This window comes from Chelonoidis abingdonii, chromosome 24, assembly GCF_003597395.2.
Source record: "Chelonoidis abingdonii isolate Lonesome George chromosome 24, CheloAbing_2.0, whole genome shotgun sequence".
In the NCBI taxonomy this organism is placed as follows: Eukaryota; Metazoa; Chordata; order Testudines; family Testudinidae; genus Chelonoidis; species Chelonoidis abingdonii.
This window is the reverse complement of record NC_133792.1, coordinates 22,564,127-22,580,788: the sequence shown is the minus strand read 5'-3', so window position 1 is coordinate 22,580,788 and position 16,662 is coordinate 22,564,127. Positions and strand designations below refer to the sequence as shown.

At 41.3% G+C, this 16,662-nt stretch overlaps 2 protein-coding genes across 4 annotated transcripts in view; one reads left to right on the top strand and one right to left on the bottom strand.

The window, feature by feature from the left end:
- The window catches only part of RABGAP1 (RAB GTPase activating protein 1), a 123,071-nt gene extending 116,102 nt beyond the window's left edge, over window positions 1–6,969 (bottom strand). Inside the window, exon 1 of the mRNA XM_032767672.2 lies at window positions 6,885–6,969. The gene's annotated coding sequence lies outside the window, so the exon portion shown is untranslated. The remainder of the gene's footprint in view (window positions 1–6,884) is intronic.
- Window positions 6,970–7,011: 42 nt separating this feature from the next.
- ZBTB26 (zinc finger and BTB domain containing 26) lies at window positions 7,012–13,176 on the top strand. 3 transcript variants are annotated; one of them, XM_032767690.2, is made up of 4 exons: window positions 7,204–7,277; window positions 7,946–8,030; window positions 8,231–8,323; window positions 9,434–13,176. In XM_032767690.2, the coding sequence occupies exon 4, from the start codon at window positions 9,444–9,446 to the stop codon at window positions 10,761–10,763; it is 1,320 nt and encodes a 439-aa protein (XP_032623581.1). In that variant the 5' UTR covers window positions 7,204–7,277; window positions 7,946–8,030; window positions 8,231–8,323; window positions 9,434–9,443; the 3' UTR covers window positions 10,764–13,176. The 3 variants fall into 3 exon arrangements, with proteins under 3 accessions (XP_032623577.1, XP_032623581.1, XP_032623579.1); XM_032767686.2 differs by lacking the exon at window positions 8,231–8,323 and having other exon boundaries at window positions 7,012–7,277; XM_032767688.2 differs by lacking the exons at window positions 7,204–7,277; window positions 8,231–8,323 and adding an exon at window positions 7,548–7,704.
- The last annotated feature ends 3,486 nt before the right edge of the window (window positions 13,177–16,662 follow it).

Below are 16,662 nucleotides of genomic sequence, written 5' to 3'. Positions count from 1 at the left end.
CTCTACCTACAAAATTGGCAGCTCATCTGAAAATAACTAAATTATTAACAAAATGCAAAATAAAAATAAGCCCCCAAAACCTTCTTTTAAAATATTTTTGCCAAAACTTTGCAAATGAAGTGTGAATGAATATCTACACTCCTGAAAGACAACAGGAGTAGAAGAGATGGCTTTGATCATTAGCAGCCATTAGGATAAGGTAAGGCACAGTTTAGCAATTTATTTTGGTACAGTGTGTCTAGCCTGAAGTGCTAAATTTAATTTATTTTCAAAGTCTGATAATCTGGCACCTTTCATGAGCACTAAATTCACTTTAAAAAAAGAAAGTATGCTGTGATTTCACATGCTCTCTACTCTTCAAACAGGCATCACACACAATAATCAGGAAACATGTGTGATTGGCTAAATTTATCCGCTACAGGAATGTCTCAATATCACACTTACAGTGCAACAATAAGAGATCCAAATGAATCTGATTTTCCCACCCAACACTGAGTGATACCTTGCTCTGCAAGCAGTCTCTCTGAAATCAATGGGACCAAGTATGAGAAAGTTTCTACTCTGCACAAGAAAGGGTAGCAAGATCTGGCCCAAAGCAAGAGGCTTTAATGTGCAATAGTAATGTAAATTATTGGCCTCTCACAAAATAACTTGATGAGCAAAAATCTGTGTTCTGCCTGTTGGTGTCACTAAGCATAACCCTAAGTAACGTGGAAAAGTGGAAGGCAATAAGGATATAAAGTCTCCCTGTTTAGGCCTCAGATGAGCAAAAGCTCTTCCATGTTTAAACTCTAATTGACCTAACAGGCCAATAAATAGAAAAGGTGCCATGCAGCTCAAACCAGTATAAGGCAGAACTAATGAGGCCTGCATACTTTTGGCCAAGGGAAAGGAGATAACGGTTCACAAAGAAAAAAAGGACACGGTCATAATTTAAAGGAGTGAACCTAAAAAGCGAAACTTGTAGCCGCCAGCATTGATTAATTGCTCAAGGTAACTGCTACAAGGGGGAGAGGGAGGGGGAAGACAAAGAAGTGTGTGAGAAAAGAATGCTGCAGCCGGACAGAAGAGGGAGGGGAAACGGGGGCTTGCTAGTCAGCGAGAAAAGTTCTCATGGATATAAAGGAACAGACTGCTTGTTTTAGCTGGGCTGGATCTGAGGCGTACTAAGTCTCCCAGCACTGCTTTGGGATCCCAAATAAACTTGTGTGTTTTGCTTCTCCACCTCGGTGTGTTTATTGGCGCTAAACATTCCGGGCACGGACCACTATTGCTCGCCTTGGGCATTCTTCTGTGGCTGCAACATGCCTATAGAAAATATTGAATTTTCAATTCGGAGAAATTCCTTGAAGGAATTTTATCAATTGTTAAAAAGTGTTAGAATTTTTATCTGACCATCGATGCTGAGAAAAGAAAGAAGTGTAGCTGCCATAATTGAATGAGGAAGAGCAATAATGATCAAGATCAAGAGTTACTTTAGATCAGAAGGCTCCCTGCAGAGCACCCACTGGACACTTTACCTGAACCAGAGGACTCAGGATGGCTGCGGAATAGGAAGTCTATGAGCTCACTAAAATAGGTGCCAGTCTAAAAGGACTCATGTCAAAAATTTGCAATACAATTAGAGATGGCAGGCAGCACCATGAATCTCACAGAATCAGAGAGCAAGAAAACACAGGAGTAGGGACAACACTCTAGCTATGATACTTGGAGCTTGTCTAAGAAACTCAGGAAATGTATACCCCACATCTGGGAGTTAGCCTCTCAAGCCCAGGTCCCCAGACTGGTGGTAGCAGAGCTCACACTAATGCTCTAAAAGTAGCTGTGTGGACATTGTTTTGATGTCATGGCTTGAGCTGGAGGTCAAGCTCTCAAACCCACATCACACATCTGGCTTCAGAGCCCAAGCCGCAACACCTACGCATCTATTTTTGGAACACTAGCACAAGACCTGCTAGCATGAGTCTGAAGATCCAGGCTGGAGGCTCACTCTCAGATGCAATGTAGCCATTATGGTTTCCAGTCTCACTGTTGAGAAGTTTAGGAGAGAAGGTCTCCACCTAGCACAAATCTCAGATTATGTGCCACATCACAGCTCAGAACCCTCCCCGTGACAACTCTGAATACCGACAGTGTCCCTAAGCTTGTTATTATGGGGTTAATTTCAACACCAATAAAAAGTAAATTTTCAAAAACAGAATGGGTAACTCCTAAGACAACAGAAATTGCCTCACAGAATCTGGATCTTAGGTCACAGGTTCTCCACTAAAGGAGGCAGAATGTCTAGGAGAATCACATCCCACAAGGCTCCTTTATAATTGAAGGGTCCTTTTTTGTTTGCTTTTGATTTTTGCTTTTCATTCTGCTCTACTCTGCTGGTTACGCCTCAGCTGGAGTATTGTGTCCAGTTCTGGGTGTCACATTTCAGGAAAGATGTGGACAAATCAGAGAAAGTCCAGAGAAGAGCAACAAAAATGATTAAAGGTCTAGAAAACATGACCATCATGAGGGAAGATTGAAAAAATCGGGTTTGTTTAGTCTGGAAAATAGAAGACTGAGAAGTGACATGATAACCGTTTCCAAGTACATAAAAGGTCGTTACAAGGAGGAGGGAGAAGAATTGTTCTTCTTAACCTCTGAAGATAGGACAAGTAGCAATGGGATTAAATTGCAGCAAGGGAGGTTTCGGTTGGACGTTACGAAAACCTTCCTAATTGTCAGGGTGGTTAACCACTGGAATAAATTGCCTAGGGAGGTTGTGGAATCTCCATCATTGGAGATTTTTAAGAGCAGGTTAGACAAACACCTGTCAAGAATGGTCTAGATCAGTGGTCCCCAACCTTTGGACCGTGGCGCCGGTCGAGCATCCGCCAAAATTCAGCGGCATTTTGGCAGATGCTCGACCGCTGGCCAGGACGCGGGTCATTTCGATGCCCCAATGGGCGCCATGACACTCATGGGCACTGCATTGGGGACCCTGGTCTAGATAATACTTAGTCCTGCCATGAGTGCAGGGGACTGGACTAGATGATCTCTCAAGGTCCCTTCCAGTCCTATGATTCTATATGGAAATGAAGCATCTAAACCCCTCTTGCTTCAAGGGAACAAAGAATAATTGTACTCATTTTTTAGCTCCTTGTAAAGGATTGTTCTCAAAGGAGTATCATGGCCATAAAATGGTGTAATTTTCCCATTGGGCCCCTCCTCTAGGTCAATCTGACTTCAAGTGCCAAGTGAAAACAGGATATTCATTTTAAGATTAAGTTTCTTCAAGTTCCCCTACCCCTGTGATTCTCATGAAAGAGAGAAGCATGACAAGTAGAGATCTCAGGAAGGTGGTTGAATCACCCACAAAGCCAGGTATCAGAAAAAACATAAAAGAGTTCAAGCTAACACAACCTTAAACCTGTTAAGGATTATCAATATAGCTGATTCCATAGGGATTTTATTTTTAATCTAGAAAATGTGCTCGGGACAAAATGCTTATGCCAGGCTCCAGCACAAAGCAATTGCTCCAACCACAGAGACAGACTGTAGGCCCAGGGAAACAGTGGTTTATAAAAGAAACGCTGACACTGCCTTAGCCAGAGCAGCAAAAGAATGTCACTGAAATGAGTTCACTGCAAAGAGTCTAGTCTCACGAACCTGAATGACATTCCAATAGCATTGTGCACATCTACAGGTCTCCCTTTACAGGCAGACATAGGACACAGATCCGTAAGTACAGAGAAGCAGTTTGCATGGAAGATAAGGTACTCTAGCCAGAGGTTAGAGTGACCCTTATAAGAGTGCAGCGTATATTCATACAGCTTACATCATTCACTGGGGATTCAAACAGAAATGTATAGTTACATTTATTGGTCCAGCATGGCTCATTGAAAATATAATCTGAAACCTTCAAGCAGCAGGAATGACCTTAACAGTTTCATATGATACATGCTACTAAAAACTGTCTGCAGCTGGACTTGGAAAGCAGAAGGAAATTCTCATGCCTAACTGTCAGCTAATCTGTTCACTGTATATCTATAGCCAAGTCTGGTCAGGGCCTTGACCTTGACCTTCTAATGTTAAGCAGGAACATAAGGATCACTATGGAAAACATGGTAACATCCACAAAATTTAAACAGTACCGCAGAATTCCATGAAATGAGGCATTCTGCAACAGTGTAGCCCAGAAGTCTTACAGAATTCCTGAGTCCAAACAATTGTATTATTTTGTCTATAAAATCCCTACAGATGAAACAAATTTGGGAATACAGACCAGCCTATGTATTTTTGCAGCAAGATACCTAGACAGAATGTGATCTCCAGCTTTGTATTTCTGCACCATGAGCCAAGGTCACTTGCTGGCTTAAACTAGTGTAAATGGTGTATTCTCTGTAACTTGAAGTCTTTAAATCATGATTTGAGGACTTCAGGTAACTCAGCCAGTGGCCACTGGCATATTACAGGAATCAGTGGGTGAGGTTTGTGGCCTGCAATGTGCAGGAGGTCAGACTAGATGATCATGATGGGTCTTTCTGGCCTTAAAGTCTATGAGAAAGTCATAGTTGTTGCCCCTCGCACCACCTGCATTTTAATTTTTCACCTTTTAATGCTACCTTAATTTATAATATGCAAAACTGCAAATGTGAATACTGTAAAATCTACAGCTACCAAAGTCCAATTTCATTTGAAACTTTACTAGATTTTTCAAACATGTAAGGTAGTATAGTGCTTGTTTACTGAAGCTTGTTTTTAATCTCTACTCTAGGATCACCAGCGCTTGGAACTTACCTATTCCAAACCATAAAAGTCTAAAACAGTATGTGCACTTACAAACAGGGTAACAAATGGGATAAAGAAAGGAGGAAGATTGAGACTGGAATGTAAATCAAATGAAGGGGAAGTAATAAAGTGCCAGATTCTAGCATCAATGTGATATCGGACAAGCAATGACCGATACAGTCCCAGAGCATGAAGATTTGAAAATGGAATTTGGTTATTTTGTTGACAGAACTCAGTACTCATGAAAATAAGCTCAGCACTATCTGGCAACATAGATTTAGAAAGAATGGACTTATAGTTAAGGGAACAATATCAATTTGAAATCTAGTCACTTTCAACTGAACTTCAACTGCATCTGAGTCTTCTTGGAATTTTTGTAATTTTACAAATGCATTCTCTTTAAAAATATATTTCCTTCTCTTGTTGTTTGGGTGACTCTTATTACACAAGGGGAAATTAACAAAACTCCCTAAAATATATAGCACGTGAGTAACTTTACTCATGTGAGTAGTGCCACTGAACGCAATAGTATTATTCATGTGCAAAAAGTTACATGCATACAGTATAACCAACTAAATGGGAAAGAGTGAAAGACTTATCACTTTGGTTTCTAAGCACTATTATCTCAGTAGCTAACTAGGCTCAACTAGTTACTATCAGAAACTTTTAAAATGCTGCCTGAAATATGCAGAGAAGGACAGAATACTATTATTAGAAACCACATTTTTTAGCAAGTGCCATCTTATGCCTCCAATCCCCACACCAGTTAACATGTATGGGCAACAACTGTCCCATGCATGCTGGATTCCTTAGCATATAGTGACAGTATCTATTCATATGTCCATGTCACCCATCACAATATTCAGCACACAAGCCATGTGTGAAGCATCTCAGGTGCAGCCACCTCATATCTGAAGGGACAGGTGGGTCTCTACCCACTTCTAGATCATATTGCCCCACTGCTCTTCTCCCACTCCTTTGCATGCACCCCTGCCCCTATGCAGAACATGCAATAAGGGTATCAATACCTTGAAAGCTAGTGACAGCTATAAAGAACATTGCACGTGTTTCTATTACAAACAGCAACTTTCAGCCCTTCCAGATTTTGCAGGCTGTATATCCACCCAAGAGTTTTTGTAAAGTTCAAGCAAAAGTGGTCCAGAGGCTTGAGTGTGACAAACAGCCAGAAAAATATAATGTCCTATCAATCAAACCAATCCTGTGACTAAGAACAAAACAGATCCAGCAGAAAACAGCCAGAGGTAGCCAGGAAGAGGACATCTGGCCAGAAAACAGATGTGACTGAGAACTGTATGCACGCATTCCAGTGAAAACCGTCTGGCATTTAGCCAGGCGATTAGAGACTGAACAACACACTCTCTACACAGGCGGTACATTCAGTATGATGGTACGGCGCTATTACCAATATTGTGCACGTGCCCCATGATGAGTTAGGAGTGCAGAGATCAAGACAGGGCTCCGCAAAAATCTAGTATCATGCACAATACAGAAAGGTGCTCAGAGATCTCAGGTGCTAAAAAAATGTGCAAGAGAGCAGCATAAAGCGGAACTCTGCGGGGGGGGGGGGGGCTGGTCCTTAGTGCAGGGGAAGGGGGGGGGGGGGGGGGGGGGGGGGGCGGGAGCTAGAGTGGGGATGCTGCAGAATGCACAGGGAACCCTCCTTAAGGGGCTTCACAGAGCAGGCACCTCGCGCGGGATGGGATGTGCCGGGCTGCCTAGCCCAATGCTTCCAGGCTCTGGACTTTCCTCCCTCCCCCTTTTGAAACTCCCAACAACAAAACCACCCCCTATGCGGCGGTCGCACGTTCCGCGGACCCTGACAGCACGGCGGGGGCTCGGCCCTCGGGCACCGTGCAGGTGAGGGGACCCGTGTACCGGGGCTACGCGGCCTGGGCCCACCCCCGGCAGAACCAGGCCTGGGCAGCGGCTGCCCGCAAGACGAGACTGAGGCCCGGGGGTGGGAGGGGAGCGGCCGCTGGCTCTGGAGGGCTCGGGGCGCCTCGGGGACCGGAGACCCCCAGATGCGGAAGAGACGCGCGGGTCTGACCTAGCCCCTCCCACCACACAACCCCGGGGGCGACACGAACCGGACCTACCCGAGCCACCACCGCTGCCTCCTCCGGCCGGGCCTCAGCCGCCGCCGCCGCCGCCGCCCCCACCACGTGACCCAGGTCGGAGGGGGAGAGGGCGGGACAGGGAGAGTCTTCCGGGTCAGAGGAAGATGCACTTCCGGGGCCCGGGCGGCGGCGGCTGCTCCGGCAGCGGCCGCGGCGGCTCGCGGTGGGTTCGTGAAGAAACCGGGCAGGGGCAGGAGCAGGAGCCCCGGAAGAAAATTTCTGGAAGGGTACTTCCGGTTCCGGTGTCCTCCGGCCAACGCCTCCGCCCGGGGCCGGATCCGGAGAGTGGTCCCTTCCCAGCCTTGCGGGGAGGGGACACCGTGGGGGCGGCTAGGGAGAGAAGGAGGCGGGGGTAGCGTGAGGAGTAAGGAGGTGAGTGGAGAGGGGGAGCCTGGGGGGATGTAGCACTTCACCCCTCTCGTTAAGGGTGGATTTTTAGACCATTTTTCCTCAGGATCATGGACCAACCCCTAAGCCAAAGGGGGTTGAGGAAGTGACCTTCTATGTGAGCGAATAATCCGATAACTGTCATCTGTGGGGCTTTTCGCTTTTCCCTCTAGCAGGTGATAGTGCGAGTGTCAGACCCAGGATACTGGTCTAGATGGCCACTGGCTGGTCAGGTTTCTTCCTTTTATGTGTGGAATTATGTAAAGTAAAAACTAGGAAAGCTCTAATAGCTCATCAACTGAGATTACTTTAAGAGCAAGGTGCAGCCACCCAAGAGAGGATGAGAAGGGGAATAAAATGATGTTACCCTTGTTACTGGTTGCAAAGCCACAAAGGATGGAGCCAAATGCAGGTAGGCAGGTGCTTTTGGCCTAGTATTTTATAAATTGGAGAGGAATTCTGACTAACCCCCAGTAGTTTTCCAATACTGTTCTTCCTCTGTATTGGAAAAATGTTTTTAAAAACACACACATAGTAGTGTGGACATGTAAACAGTTAATTACTTTCAATCATTCTTCTTTCTTTAAAGACATTTTAAAGTTATAAGGCAAATAAGCCTTTGACTAACCATGGCTTTTTTTCTCTTTCCTTAGGTAATTCATCCAGAATCTTTTAAACTGTAACACATTGAGCAATTTGCAGAAACATTCTCTGTGATGCTTGAACAAGAAAACTAAGGTACCATATGTAGTTAATTTTGAAATGTCTCTGTTGAACTAAACTGGAGAAGTACGACTTCTCCGTTAGACCTAACCTGTTTTGAATAGGAGTCAGTCTGCCTGTCAACTGGAAGGATGATGGCTGTGATGCATGATAGTGAGTGGAAATAACACATAGAACTCAGAAAGATGCAGAGAGCTTTCTCCCTCCCTTCTCAGGCTAGCCAAGAATACAGAACTGGAGGATACCCAGATCTGGAATTTACATTTACAGTATGATCTTCTACTTGTGTAGGTCAAATTACTTGAAGGGTATGATGGAAATCTTCACGCACCTTTTGTGGGGTATTGTTTCTGGAATATAATTTTTCTAACAATGAGGAATTTTCCCCTCAAGCAGTTATAGCCACCTGAAAGTAATTACAGTTTAAGAAGCAGTGTGTTTCCTATGACAAAGTGTTCTCTGATGCAACTGCTTATTAGGTGGTGAATGGGAGAGAACAGGGCTATCTAGCAGTTTGACTTTATTTCTCACCCTTAAAAACCCTCAAAATAAAAATACTTGCTTCAGTGCTCGATAATGGACATTGGACAAATGCATAAAGATGAATGAGATCCCAATCACTTCCATTGTGACTATATCTGATCTAAAAAATGAAGTTCACTACTAGAATTCTGCGCATTTTAGATGTGTAACAGGCTGTATTTTATTTAGAAGTACCACCAGGTGAGCAGGAGGTGTTGAGGGTGGAAAAATTATAACTATTTTTCTTAGTTTGATTCATAGACCATATTTCTCCTATTAAGTACATGAATGTTAAGAAGCTTGGTTTAATATTACACTGTCCTCTCTGACAGGTGCTTCAGTGTAACATTGAGAGAACAATTACCTATGGAAGTTTTTCACGCTTTAAAGCAAAACAATTGCTAAAAACTAAAGGGACATTGAAGGGTCAAATTGAGCCAAAAACTTAGTTTTTGTTAATACGAAAGTAAGCTTTTACAAAATTTTAAACCAGTAGAAATATTTATATGGTTTTATTTTAAATTTCAAAGAAATGGAGTATCTATATAACTAATATTTTAAATAAACATTCTTTTGTAGTGTTAGGGGCATTGCAACATTATACTACTGCATGTGGATTAGAATATGAAATAGACTGGAAATTGATTAGGTTGTTTTCACTGTCCAAGTTGTGTGAAATGTGAAAAAGTAAACATCATTAAGATATTCAAAGTAAACTTAACTTTTTTAAAATTCTTTCATTTTTAATAGTCTTGGGTGTTTTTATTAACATAAGAAAATATTTTGTAAAATATGTGTGTTTAACCTGCACATTGGCCCCTTTTAATTTGCGTGATACATACATTAGTTTCCTCATTTACTGTTTCTTTAATTTTTTGTTTGCTTTTGTTCTTCAGATTTGCCAAAATGTCCGAAAGATCAGATATCCTTCACTTCAAGTTTGACAATTATGGAGATTCAATGTTACAAAAAATGAACAAACTGAGGGAAGAAAATAAGTTTTGTGATGTCATAGTTCACATAGACAATGTTGAGGTTCATGGGCATAAAATTGTGTTTGCTGCAGGCTCCCCCTTTTTAAGAGATCAGTTTTTGTTGAATGACTCCAAAGAGGTTAAAATCTCCATTCTGCAGAGTTCAGAAGTGGGGAGGCAGTTGCTTTTGTCCTGCTACAGTGGCATTCTGGAGTTTCCTGAGATGGAGCTGGTAAATTACTTGACTGCTGCAAGCTTTCTTCAGATGAGCCACATTGTGGAACGATGTACACAGGCTCTCTGGAAGTTTATAAAACCTAAGAAGCCATTGGAGAGCAAGGAGGATTGTGAACAGCAAAGTGCTTCTTCTGAGTTGAAAGAACACCAGGGAGATGAGGAGACTCTGCAACGGGATTCACTGTGTATTCAAACCTCAGAAGACAGTATGGACATGGAAGATAGTGACATTCAGATTGTCAAGGTGGAATCTATTGGGGAGGTATCTGAGATTAGAAATAAAAAAGATCAAACCCAGTTTATTTCTTCTGAACAAACTGCTTTACATTCATCAGAGCCTCAGCACTTTTTAATCAATTCCACTGTGGAAAACAGAACGAGTGAAATAGAACAAAATCATCTCCACAACTATGCCCTTTCTTATGCTGGCAGTGACAATTTCATCATGGCCTCTAAAGACATGTTTGGTCCTAACAACAGAGGTATAGACAAAGGTCTCCAATGGCACCACCAGTGTCCCAAGTGTACCAGAGTATTCCGGCACCTGGAAAACTATGCTAATCATTTAAAAATGCATAAACTATTCATGTGTCTGCTGTGTGGTAAGACGTTCACTCAGAAAGGCAATCTCCACCGACACATGAGAGTGCATGCAGGGATCAAACCTTTTCAGTGTAAGATCTGTGGGAAAACTTTCTCTCAGAAATGTTCTTTACAGGACCATCTCAATCTGCACAGTGGAGACAAGCCTCATAAATGTAACTATTGTGACATGGTCTTTGCACATAAACCTGTTCTGAGGAAACACCTTAAACAGTTACATGGAAAAAATAGTTTTGACAATGCCAATGAAAGAAATGTTCAAGATATAACAGTGGACTTTGATTCTTTCAGCTGTAGCACTGCTACAGACAGTAAGGTCTGTCAGCAAGCTGATGCAAGCCAGATACTGGATGCAGGGAAATTGGCTCAGGCTGTGCTCAATTTAAGGAGCGATAGCACCTGTGTCAATTAAGCATTCCAAGCAGCCCTTTGTAGGCATCATGAAGAAAGGAACAAAAGGTTGGATTTGGGTCTTCACCAAAGCAGATGGTATGCCCTGAAAGGTTGTGTATAGATTGATTTATAAAACCTAGCAAGTTGTCAGCCTTCTTTCTAGTCTTGTCATTTTCTGTGACTAATAATCCTCATACAGGGTTTCTGTCTGTGTCCCTACTGGTGAGCATGGGGTTAAATTTTGGATTTGTTACATTTCGGTTCATTTAATCTGATTTGGAGACATGGGACTGTCACCTTTTGAAGAACTCTTGCTGTGGGCAGTCATCAATTAAACTATGTGATGTACAGTTAAGGGCCTGTGTATGTCTGGGCAGATAGAAGAAGCAACAGAGAAGATGAGTCTATGAGAGAAAACCTGACTTTTTCAAAAAGCACTGGATGATTGAGAGTTATGTAGTTCAACTGCTAATTTATCTGTTAAAACGTCACTTATTTGCCTTCCAATCTTACCCAAATCCCTAAAGTTAAAATTAAATACTTTTTTCCATGTGTCCCTTTTTTGTCCCTTTTAAACTATGTAATTGAATTTTCTCTGCTAATCAGCCCTACCCCAACCAATAGCAACTTTCAGGATTATTAACATGGATGTATGTTTATAAAGAGCTAAAGCCCTGAATGATCTAGGTGGCTCAGGTAGATTACATGGTACTGTTTGTAAAGAAAATACATTTTTAGAATATGAGGCTGATTTCCTAAGGTCAGGGTTTGACTTATTTGTTGATGTAGGGTTACTGAGGGTGTGCTTTCACAGCATAATTAGCTCAGGTAATAACTGTAATGCTACCCCTAGCTCAACTCCCATCCACACACAATTCTCTAGCTCAAGTTAAGTGGTGCTTTAAATTCTAGCTAGCTAGTTGGGAGGGAGGGAGTTTGAAACTTAAGTGATGTTGATGCTAAAGTTAGTAACTCTCTGGGGATGCAACAACTTGAGTTACAACAAGCATGTAGAGGACAATAAGAGAATAAATACTACCCAATGAGGACGTCTCAAAAATCCATGCCAAACCAAACTAATTTCCTTCATTGACAGGGTTACTGTCCTAGAGGGAAAGCAGTAGATGTATTCCCCGCCCCTAGCATCTTGATTTTCAGTAGGGCTTTTGACTTAGACTCTCATGATTTTTTTCATAAGAAAACAAAGGAAACGTGGTCTAGATGAAGTTACTGTAAGGTGGGTGCATAACTGTGGAAAGACTGTGTTCAAAGAATAGTTATCAATAGTAGCTGTTAACTGGGAGACAGTATCTAGTGGGGTTCCTGCAGGAGTCTGTCTTGCATCCAGTACTACTCAATATTTTCATTAATGACTTGGATAATATCATGTAGAATGTGCTTTTTAAATGTGAGGATTACCGCCAGACTGGCAGGGATTGTTAGCACTTTGGCGGATCAGATCAGAATTCAAAATGATCTTGCCGAGTTGGTCTGAAATCAACAAGATGAAATTGAGTAAAGTCAAGTGTAAATTTAGGAATAAAAAATCAAAAGTACAAATATAAAACTGGGAATAACTGGCTGTGAGTTTATACTGTTGAAAATGATCCAGTAGTTGTAGCGGATCACAAATGTAATGAATCAACAATGTGATGCAGTTACGAAAATGGTAAATATCATTCTGGGGTGTATTAACAGGAGTCCCATATGTAACACACAGGAGGTAATTGTCCCACTTTACTCAGCGGTGGTGAGGCCTCTGTTGGAGTACTATGTCCAGTTCTGAGCATCTCACTTTAGGAAAGATGAGGCGAATGGGAGAGCAACGCATTTTATAGAAGGTTTAGAAAACCTGACCTAAAAAGGGCATGTTTAGTCTTTAGAAAAGAAGACTGATGGGGGGATGTGATCATAGTTTTTAAATGTGTTGAGAGATGTTATGGAGAACAATGTCCACTTGAAGGTAGAACAAAAATTAATCAGCTTAATCTGCAGCAAGGGAGATCTAGGTTAGATATTAGGGAAATTTTCTAGATATAAGCTGTAATGAAACAGGCTTCCAAAGAAGGTTGTGGAATTCCCATCACTGGAAGTTTTAAGAACAGGTTAGACAAACATCTGTCACAAATGTTCTAGGAGGTTTACTTGGTCCTGTTTTCAGCACAGAGGGCTGGACTAAATGATCTTTTGAGGTCCTTTTCTGCCCTACAGTTCTATTATTCTAACTCAACAGCAACTAATCAAATCAGGCTGTGAAACGTCGGTATTGCTTTGAAGTGTGGTTGCTCTCACTCAAGCTAGGCTAGCTTGAATGCAATAACTAAAGCATGCTAACTTGTAGTAAAGACAAGCACTAAAGGATCACCTACCACTGTATGTACTAAGACATAGTAAAGACTTCAAAATAAAATTATTGTTCTGTCTCCTATAAATATTTCTTCACATAAACCACAGCAATTGTGACCTTCATATTTGGTTTTAAAGTACAGCTGGAGTGGGGAATATTGCTTTATTTATGACATTGTGAAAAGAATCTCTTTCAGCAGCTGAAATGTGTAATTCCATGCTTTTTTTTTTTTTTTTTTAAACTCTTCCTAGACCTCTACTAGGAGCCATATATATCAGTCAACGGGGGCGGGGGGAACTACCATACTGATGTAGACCCTGTATAAAGTTAGATCATAGTCTTTGTTGGATCCTAAAAGTATGCCCTTCATCTTGAAAAGTAGACTAGAATTTAGTTACCACCCTACATAGTTCATGAATCCTAGAGCTTTACAAGGTAAGAGTTTAGAGTAAGATACAGGTGTCATTGGCTGAAGATTAATCCATCAGTTATTGATTGTGCTCAGCAATAGCTCTTTTACACATCTTTGAACCTCAGACCTAAAGGGAATGGAATGTTAACTGGGAGTTGAGATTATGCTGTACTTGTTTTGAAAAGTGTCATGGAAGTTTTAATCTAGATGGCTGCCATCCTAGTTGGAGTGAAAGGACCATGCTTTAATATCTCATCTGAAGAATACTATTTACAGAAGAGCAGCACTCTTACTGAACTGAAATGCAGTGTGGTCTAATAATCTACTGCTTGACCCTTGGTAAAGAACCGCTTTTCACATTTGGATCAAGTATTACTTCTAATGCACCTGTTTAAGTCTAGTACTGTAACAATGCTAAACTAAAATATGACCAAAGCATTTTAATGCAGAAAATAATGTATATTTCATTATATCAAAAGACAGCCTTGGCCTTGAGAAAAGGGGCATACAAAAGTCAAAAGTTCCCAAAACAAGCTTTACAGTGAATGAAGTGCTAATGTTGCAAAATGTTATGAAAGGACACAGTCACCTTTTCAGGTAAAAAGTTTTAAATGGCTGTATTTGCCTGTTTTGTGTACAGTTTTGGAATAAATAATGGGCAGTGGGGATGGGGAAACAAATATAGCAGATTAATTTAGTTCTGAAATGTAACTATTTTAGGAAAGTATTTCTTTCAGAATCTTGGTTCAGTAACACCTTGCATGGAGAAATAAATTAATTGTTTAAAAGAAAAAACCTGCTTACAGAACCATCTTGAGCTGTTACCCCATGATGATTATTCTGCAATATTGCACGTGGATCTGATGTCAGACAGAAACTTCTATATTGTTCAAACATTTTGATACTATAATATTCATTTTATGAAAAATGGGTTATCATAGATCTAATGTGGACTAGAGACAAAGAAAATCTTGTCAATGCTTTTTTCCCTGAATTAAGAATTAAAATGGAGCCTGGCACTATTGTTATAAAATCTATTTATACAGACTATCCAAAGGCAACTTTGTTATAGAATAAAATGAACTTAATACGTAGTCAATCATGTATGTATAATTTTTTATTCTAAATCACTTTTTATTGCAAACTTCTAACTGGCCTAGATCCACTTGAAGTTGATAGTGCTGTTGCTTAGTCAGATAAATTCTATGGCAATTGTCATAATCTGTCTACCATTACTAAAATATTTGAAAGACACTTTGGCCACATTTGTAAGGATTATTGTTGCTTTTAGAACCTATTTACTTGATGGGCATATGGGTAAGAGAACTACTGTAGGTTTGTCTTATCTTTTTATAGAAGAATTTTACCAGTTTGTGACTCTGACATACCTGAAATATCAGAGTTTTTGTGGGTTCTTCCCCCTCCTCCTCTGTGGCAAAACTTATAAACCTATGCTGTCTGTCACACCAGTAGTCTTATTTGACGTGAACATAGAGCACATTGAATGCAAAAGTACAGAACATGAGAGGGCTGGTGGTGAATACTGGAGTCATTTTGAGAAGGGATGGAGAGCAGCGAGAGAGAGAGTTTAATTAAAAATGTGATAGAAAGCAAAATGCATTAAAAATGTTACTGGTACCCTGCAGTCCTACATTTTTCTTTCCTTTTTGTTTTTAATTATAAAAACAATAATAGTGCAGATGAAATGAGCAAATGTACAGAACTGTGATTCACTGTAGTGACCTGATACCAGAGAGACAGTCAGATTCTCCATGGAGAAGGGATATACTGAACATATATTTCCTTTATCCTAGTTTATGCTCCACAGAATAATTAAGTACCTCTTCAATGACTAGGAGGAAGCTGAATAAAAATGTTTATTACCAAAGCTGGTCCCTCCATGGCTTTTTAAACTCTTTTTAGGCACCTTTCTGCCTACTCTTTCTCTGAGATTTGAGTACTGTTTAAGGGATAAGCCAACTTTTTATCACTACTGCTCACTTTTTTTATGGTATGTTCTGTACCGATCACAAGGATTTATAATGACTATTTACTCACTGTGATGTAAAAGGAAAACCAAAGTCATCTTAAATATCCGATTTAGGGTGTAGGGTTTCTGCATTTTTTGCCCCAAACAGCAATAATTCTGTGAGTGGTATTATGGGTGATGAGAAGTAACTATTTTCCTCCCTACAACTACTGAGCCTAATTCTGCCTTCTACTAGAATGCCTGAATTATGAGCAGACCCTTGTTTCTAAATCTGGAATTCCTTACTGATGGACAATCTTGGAAGTATCAGAGGGGTAGCCATGTTAGTCTGGATCTGTCAAAGCAGCAGAGTCCTATGGCACCTTATAGACTAACAGACGTTTTGGAGCATGAGCTATCATGGGTGAATACCCACTTCGTCAGATGCAAAGTGGGTATTCACCCACAATAGCTCATGCTCCAAAACGTCTGTTAATCTTGGAAGATATCTCTGAGGGACTTAAGTAAATGTCACTAAGAGCGTACCATATCCAACATGAGTCACTCTTTATTAGCACAACTGACTCCGTCCTAAAGGAATCTAAAGGGGTAGTTTTGTGGTTAAAGGATAAAAGACTTTGACTTTCTTAAGCTGATCTTCTGGATCTGGCATGGTCTGTGGCTTTGGATAATTAATTGATGGTCTTTCTGCGTCATTTTCATCTGGTGCCTTGCTCCCTGGAGCCTGTACTCCACTTTTGTGAGACTAAATCTGTTAGTACAATGCGGTGAGAGCCTTAGCTTGGAGGCACTGTAGCAATGCCAATACTTATTCTAAACTTCCTTCTAAGCCCCTTGCCTTTCTGTTTTTCAGCCATAAGGAAAATGGCTCATTTATACACAAATTTCATCTGAATGGGCCTGAAGCTCGGCTAGCTGCAGGAATGTAATATACCACCGTAGCCCGCAGGCCCACCGGGGGCAGGGCTGCCATTCCTGGAGACGCAGCCGTCACCCTCAAGATGTGGGTGCCCCCAGATGATTTCACGACCAGCTGTGATGCTTGGAGTTTGCCTGCTGGAGCCACCGCACCTGAGCTGGGCAAGTGATGGGGTTGTGGTATGTGCGAGGATCCCTGCCGGGGTTCGTAAACCCTCCAGCTACGCTAGTCCCTGGCAAGGGAGTAGGAC